Source organism: Nematolebias whitei, chromosome 8, assembly GCF_014905685.2.
Source record: "Nematolebias whitei isolate Nwh7 chromosome 8, NemWhi1, whole genome shotgun sequence".
Taxonomy (NCBI): domain Eukaryota; kingdom Metazoa; phylum Chordata; class Actinopteri; order Cyprinodontiformes; family Rivulidae; genus Nematolebias; species Nematolebias whitei.
In genome coordinates, this window is record NC_056505.1 from 1,039,301 (window position 1) to 1,047,469 (window position 8,169).

The following is an 8,169-nucleotide window of genomic DNA, read 5'->3' on the forward strand; positions in this document are numbered from 1 at the left end:
AGAACCGTGCACGTTGAACACTTTCAGCATGCAGGTGACTGCAGGTGTCACGTGACATTAATCAACTTCATCACTTCTTCACTCACTGACACACGCATGCGCAGAAGGAACAGAAGGTGATCCTCACCTGTTTGTGGATCAGAACCATCCAGCAGCTCCACGACCGCTGCTCTGAGCGCACTCCCACATATACTGTACGAGCGCGTGCACGAGATAACGGCTCTCCCGCCCCCTCCGGACTGAACCATTCTGACATGCGCGCGGGGGGAGGGGGGACATGATGCTGCAACATGGAGGCCAAACACGAGATTATTAATATTATTATTATTGTTGTTGTTGATCTTATATAGCACTTAAAACAGCAACAAGGCCAACCAAAGTGCTGTACAAAAGAACCAAACATGCACAGCAGACAGGAAAACATAAAATAGAAATACAGCTACAAATAGCAGCAGAAGCTAACTAAAATGGCCAACAGTGTAGAGTACAGACCGGACCAAAACAAATCACACCGTGTTAAAGGCAAGCGAATAGAAGTGGGTCTTCAAGTGAGACTTAAAGACTGAGAGTGTGGGAGCCTGCCGGACACTCAGTGGCAACTCATTCCACAGTCGTGGACCTGCAACAGAGAAAGCCCTGTCACCTCTGAGCTTACGACGGGTTTCTGGAACTGAGAGAAGCATCTGGTCTGCTGACCTCAGAGAGCGCGGTGGGACATATGGCTGCAGAAGATCAGTGAGATAGGATGGGGCGGAACTGTTCAGTGATTTAAAAACATACATGAGAATTTTGAATTGGATCCGAAGGTGAATGGGTAGCCAGTGCAGGGAGGCCAAAACTGGCGTGATGTGCTCTCTATAGCCTGTACCAGTTAAAAATCGGGCTGCAGCATTTTGGACCAGTTGTAGACGAGCAATGGAGGACTGACTGATTCCAAACAGAAGTGAATTGCAGTAATGAAGCCTAGATGTTATGAAGTTGTGGATCACTGTCTCGAGGTTCTTTTTGGAGAGTATAGGCTTCAGCTTAGACAGCCGTCTCAGCTGAAAAAAACAGGATTTGACCATCATGTTTACGTGACTGTTGAGTTTTAAGGACGGGTCCATTATCACCCCCAGATTAGTGACCTTTTGTTTCTCTAGCGGGGCTAGAGAGAAAAGGTCAATGTCATGGTTCATGAGTGAGCCACTGGGATGGAACAGCATGACTTCAGACTTCTTCTCATTGAAGCTTAAGAAGTTTAAAGCCATCCAGTCCCGGATGTCAGCCAGGCAGTCAAGAAGAGGCTGAATAGAGCGTGTGCCTCTGTGCCTCAGGGGGAAGTAAATTTGGCAATCATCGGCGTAGAAATGAAAGGGATTATATAGAATTATATACTCTGAGCATCAGTAGGTGTTGGTAGGGTTCATTTGATTTCCCCATTAAATGAACTGCAGATTAAATTGATCTGAAGATTTGAAGATCTGAAGATATCAAATTGATATTTGATTTAATAAATTAAATTTTGGTTTAAATTTAAATTTGATTTAATTAAATTGGATTTAATAAATTAAATTGATTTTTTTGTTTGTTTGTTTACATAAAAAATGAAAAGCATTTCTTTAGTTTTCATACCTCTAAGACATCCGGCAGCACGTTTTTCCTCTTGTAATTGTGTTATGCATCTGCTTAATTAATTTACTGAGCATAAAATGTGAACTGATGTTAAATCTGATATTGCATACATATACACAACTATGTTTTTGTGATATTATTTATTTACAGCATTATATAGTAATTGTTGTTTTTTCTTCCCCTTTATTTTCAGAGAGAAGCATGAAAGACCCCCGCACTGAGCGTGCTGTTGCTGTTTGTAAAAAGATTGTAAGCAGTTTTTCATTCAGCTGGAAGAAGAGGAGGGATCTGGCTACTGCGCAGAAAGAACTTAAGATCTCCGCACATCAGCTGATCAGCGAGTCGCCAACTAGATGGGGATCCCGTTACAAAATGATTGACCGGGTGCTGGAACAGGAGCGAACCATTTCTCAGGTCTTGGCCACAGACAAAAAAAACACGACATGTTGTCCTGACTTGGCAAGACCTGGAAGTCCTTGAGTCGGTGCACAAGGCTCTGAAACCCCTTGTGGATTTCACCGATGCCCTTTCAGGGGAGGACTATGTCACAGTGTCATGTGTCAAACCTGTGCTACATCTCTTCCATACAAGCATCTTGGCAGTTCATGAAGATGACACTCCACTGACCCAGTCCATCAAAGTCTCCATCCTGGACTACCTTCATGAGAAATTTGATGACCCTTCCACCGACACCCTTCTGGACATGGCATCATTAGTTGATCCCAGATTTAAAACAACGTACATTACCACAGAGAAGTTGGAGGAAATTAAGAACAGAGCCCTAAAGGAGATGGAGGCAGATGTCATGCTGTCTGATCAAGGTGCTCCAGGTTTCCAGCATATGCAAATTGTTTAGAAAAGCTCGGATACCTGTGGCTGTTCTGGGTCAGTTGATTATAAATTGTGGAAATCAAGTATTTATATTTAAAACAGAACAATCGAGCCAGAGTTAACATCTATCTTTTATAAGGGATTTTAATCAAGACATAGTTAACAATAGTCACTATTGAAACTTTTATTTTTGTAATCTGGACTCATCAGATTTTTTTGATTTTACAATTTTTATGCTAAAAGCACTAACGAGCACCTTTTTCAGACAGCTGGTTTGTTTTTCATGGTGGATTTGTGCTTGGTGTACTGTTTTTGCTGCTAAGATCTTGTTTATTAAAGGTATAGTGTTGACCACAGTAAGAGACGGTGGAACTAATTTCATTACTGAAGACGATGATTTGTGTGCAACTGATGGTTAATAAAACATTTTAAACTTGTTCTGATTTTGTATTCAATTAAAAAAAAACATCAACGGTCTGTTTGAATAGAGTACACCAGTGCAATTTTAAATACTAGTTTAAAGTAACACTGGAGATTATTTATAAAGATCGTGATATATTGTGTATCGTGATATAGCAAAATAATATTGGGATATTAGATTTTCCTCATATCGCCCAGCCCTAGGTGCAGTGATGGTATGGTAGTTACAACCAGTTATGAATCTTAGTGCACCATGGTAGACAGCATCCAACATCTGCAAGGAGCTGGCATCATCCATGTAAATAATGTCAATGGCCAGTAGGAAGGTAGAGGTTACAAGGTGTTTTCTGGCATTCAGAGTTAAGCAAGAGCCATTTCTGAAAAAGAAACCCAGTTTTGATTTCAGTTTCCTTATCAAGTTTTCAATATGTGGTTTAAAACAGAGATGTGCATCAACCAAAATTCTCAAGTATTTGTAAGAATCAACAAACTCAATAGGAACACCATGCATGGATGAGAGGAGGAAGAGTCGCTGGCACCGACTTTCTGTTGGAAGACAACATCCCTTTGGTTTTGTCAGCGTTTAGCAGCAGCTTGAGGTGGAATAAGTCTGATTGAATGATGTCAGAAGAAGACTGGAGAAGCTGGAAAACCTTGGCAACTGTCTTAGCTCGGCAAGAAACAACAGTGTCGTCGACATAGAGATGAAGGATGAGTCAGGAATGTTTTGACATACATTATTTATATAAATTGTAAAGAGTGGGACCTAAAACTGAGCCTACAAACAGGAGGTGGAACACCTGGAGAGCTGGTGCAGGAAGAACAACCTTCGCATCAATGTGAAGAAGACGAAGGAGAGGGACGTGGACTTCAGAAGGAACAAACACACCTACCCCCCCCCCCCCCCGGCTCCAGCATCAACGTGTGGCATGGAGGCTGCACAGCTGCAGAAAGAAAAGCTCTGCAGAGAGTGGTGAAGGCTGCACAGAAGATGTTGGAGTCAGTCTCCCCACCATCACAGACATCTACACCTCCAGATGCAGGAAGAGGGCCACCTGCATCATGAAGGACCACACTCACCCAGCACACACACACTTTTTGCCCCACTCCCCTCAGGAAGGAGGTTGAGGAGCATTAAGTGTAGAACCACTAGACTGAGGAACAGCTTCTACCCTGAGGCTGTTCTCGAACCAGAATCATCAGTTGGTTGTGATGCCACTTTAATTGGTGATATGTGACTTATCTGTGCTGCTGATTATCCATGCTGCTGATCTCTTGCCTTTAAGCTGTTGTATTCATACCCACCTGCTCAATACAGACTCATGTTCAGGCTGCTGTTTAATACACTGTATTATTTTACATTACTAGTGTTTAGCGTAAATCTTAGAACATTGTATACGGTTTCTTTTTTTATACTTTATATTTTTGTTAGTTCTGGATGTAACAAAATTTTCTTCCACCTCCTGAAGCACATGTGATGAGAATGACAATAAAGAACCTTGAACTTTGAATATTGTCTCGAACTGTCCGGGCCCTGAGCTGCTGGCTCTCACAAACTGTGGCCCCTGAGCAGTGGAGTTGAAGAGCCTGGTGTTGGATGATTCACCTGGATTATTGAGCAGCACCACATGTTCACACTTCTGATATTCTGCCGTTCGTAAACTTGTTGTTTTTACAACCAGGAGCTTGAGACAAGCATTGAGCCAGAAACAACCTGCTGTTGTCATTTCCATGATTATGGAGGACTTTACATCAGATTATTTCCTTCTTCAGCCGTTTTTTTGTACTTTCTCCTCCTTCAGACTATTCTTCTTTTGATACGTTAAAACTAAACTGGAGTTAAACCGTGGTCAGGTCTTTCATCCCCTAAAAACATTATTTTCTCATGTCAAACAGCCCAGCGGGATCTGGACAACGTCACAAAAGGACAATTTCTGATGTTAAAGCTTTTAAGATGTCAAGTAAAATGATGATAATCTGAAAGTCCATCCTGTGAGCCCATAAACCCGACTTTCTGAGATTAAACCAATTACCATAAGAAGTGTTTTTCACGACTGGGAACCAGGGAGAGGTGTCTCTCCTGCAGGTGCAAATCTTAGCAAGACACCTCCAAAGACAAGCCTTGGCAAACACTAGTCTGAAGTGAAACAGCTCCACCAAGTGGCCACAGCAGGAACTTTTCTGCAAAGTCCTGAAGTGAACAAATCCATTTTACAAAGTCTGTTCAACAGTTACCGTTAAGTGTGCCGGAAGAATTCTGATCAAACCTGGTGTGTTTCCTGTTGTTCCAGCCTCATTGTTGGAGAGTCCACAGAAGAAATGTCATGAAAAGAAAGATCTCACGTTGTTGGAAGCTCCATCATCCAGGTAGATAACAAAAAGGTTCAATGGTGTCATCTAGACCAGGCTCTTTAAGGGAGAAACGTTTCGTCCCCCATCCAGAGGACTTCCTCAGTCTGTGGCCTGCCAACCAGATCTGTCCCATAGGCAGCCTTCACTGCCGGGTTTCAAGACAACCTCCTGCTGGAATCTGAGAAGAAGACTTTTAACACGTGCAAACAGAGCGCACCCATCCAGAACCATCAAGACACAAGGACTGATTTCTGGATTTAAAGAAACTGGTCCAGATGACACGTGTAACCTTTTTTGTTGATCATACGTTGTTCTTTCGTTTACAAGTTTTAAATGAAGTGTTGAAGGATCAAGTAATAAGTAGAAGTGCTTACAGTTCATCTGTAGTAACGAGGAGTCAATGAAGAGTGACATGAAATGAGTTGGTGAAGAGTTTAAACCACGAAGTCATCTTCAAGATGTTCTGTGATGGGTCGACAGCACGTCTCTTGGTGAGGACAGCTCCGCGCTTTGAGTCAGTAAGTCTGGAGTTTTGGAGGTCTGCAGGAAGTTGAAAAAAGTAGAAGCAGAAAGTTTTGAAGGTTCAGCCAAGTTTGACAGAACGAGACCGTCCAGGGACGTCTCCAGCGGCTCCAGCCGCACAAGGGAACCGTCAGAGGTTCAGCACGGTCAGAGGTTCTCACCCAACATCCTTTTCACGTGGACACCTGGTGACGTCCTGCCGGCCTCGTCGCCACGGCAGCCACGCACAGGAGACACTTCCAGACACGTCTGGGAAATCTTTCAGCTCGTGACATCGTCCCCTTCCGTCGTGGGGCGAGACGTAGGCACCACGCTCTGCTGCTTCCCTCGTTTTTAAAAGATGATAAGTCGTGCTTACAAAGAGCGTTTCTCCTTTTTCTTTCTTATTTCCATCATATTTGACTCTGCTCAGAAACGTTTCATTGTTTCTGCTCCACTTCGCTCCGGTACTTTCCACTGCCTTGAGCTCAATAAGCCTGTGTTCAAATTTCAAAGCATCCTCTATAAAACCATTCTCTCGTCAAGACATTCAAACAATTATTGTTGTTTATTTTCATCTATAATACCAAAATAAACTTGACAAATCTCACCGATAATCAAATGTGCTTTATTTGAGCACATTCTAATTTTGAGATGGTGAAGAAGTCACGTTTTTATAAGGTTAATTAATCGAGGCTGATTTAATGAGGAACTTATGGGTTCGGTATGTGACCAGAAAAAAAAGGTGCCGCTTTTGACAATAACATGAATAAAATGTATAAAATGAATAATCATCATTTATAATAATGTTGCTCTTATTACATTTAAACATGGGATCTGTAACGCTGGCTCCAGTGTTCGCTCCCAACACGACAACGGTCCCTGCTGTGGTGCAGTGAGACGTGACGCACCTTCGGCTGTGGCTCTCCCCTCCAGGTGGCGCTCCACGCCGGCGTGGCTGTAACACCTGCTGAACATCACAGGTGAGCCGCCCCGCCCCTCGGACTCCACCTGCCGCTCCGGGATGGGACAGCAGTCCACAGAGGAGTGTGAGCGGGTGGAGGATAAGACATCTGCCTTCAGTGACGGCGACACCCGCACGGGTCCGTTCCTTCGTTTGCTTCTGGCGATCTCAGCAAAAGAGGTGACGCGTGGAGGAGGTGGGGGAGGAGGGGGAGGTGGGGGAGGAGGGGGGATCTGAGCGGCGCTCTCGCTCAGCCGGACAGGGCAGCTCAGCATGCGCTCCAAAGAACAGAGGCCCGGACACTTGTCCAGGTTCCGATCGTAGCTGCGGGAGCGGAGATGTTGTCCTGCGGGAGCGACGCCTCCGGTGACGCTCCGTCCGGCCGCAGGAGGAGAAACATTAACGAACAGCTGAGCCTCGATGGAGGCAGGAGCAGCTCCACACGCCTCCTGCTCACCCTCCGCTGTCTCGTCCTTTTCATGGCCGTCGTGTCGCTGAGACAAGAAACAGAAGAATAAACTGAGCAGCTAAAGTCTGGCAGCAAGTCAGGAGAGAAACTGACCTAATTCAAGGCCAAACCTTCAAACAGCCGAAGGTTCCATGCAGCAGCCGAAATAATAATAAAGCAGCCTTGGGCTACAGGCCGCTGGAAAAATAATCTAGTAGCCTTCGGCTACATGCAGCGGCGGAAATAATCAGGAAGCATTCGGCTCCATGCAGCTGCAGAAATAATCTAGTAGCCTTCGGCTACATGCAGCTGCGGAAATAATCAAGTAGCCTTCGGCTACATGCAGCTGCGGAAATAATCAAAAAGCATTCGACTACATGCAGTTGCAGAAATAATCAAGTAGCCTTCGGCTGCATGCAGCTGCAAAAATAATCAAGTAGCCTTAAGCTCCATGCAGCTGCAGAAATAATCAAGTAGCCTTCGGATCCATGCAGCTGCAGAAATAATCAAGAAGCTTTCGGCTCTATGCAGCTGCAGAAATAATCTAGTAGCCTTCGGCTACATGCAGCTGCAGAAAAAATCTAGTCGCCTTCGGCTACATGCAGCTGGACAAAATAATCAAGTAGTCTTTGGCTGCATGCAGCTGCGGAAATAATCAAGAAGCCTTCGGCTCCATGCAGCTGCAGAAATAATCAAGTAGTCTTTGGCTGCATGCAGCTGCGGAAATAATTAAGCAGCCTTCGGCTCCATGCAGCTGAAGAAATAATCTAGTAGCCTTCGGCTCCATGCAGCTGGACAAAATAATCAAGTAGCCTTCGGCTGCATGCAGCTGCAGAAATAATCTAGTAGCCTTCGGCTCCATGCAGCTGCAGAAATAATCAAGTAGCCTTAAGCTCCATGCAGCTGCAGAAATAATCTAGTCGCCTTTGGCTCCATGCAGCTGGAGAAAATAATCAAGTAGCCTTCGGCTCCATGCAGCTGCAGAAATAATCTAGTAGCCTTCAGCTCCATGCAGCTGCGGAAATAATCAAGAAGCCTT

The 8,169-nt window shown here is 44.5% G+C and overlaps 1 protein-coding gene across 1 annotated transcript in view; it reads right to left on the minus strand.

Annotated features, from left to right (window-relative positions):
• Positions 1-8,169, minus strand: part of LOC119412959 (iporin) — a gene marked incomplete at its 3' end in the record, with an annotated part of 45,640 nt that overhangs the window by 33,837 nt on the left and 3,634 nt on the right. The window contains 1 exon segment of the mRNA XM_037679970.1: positions 6,630-7,176. Coding sequence (XP_037535898.1) covers positions 6,630-7,176 — 547 coding nt within the window.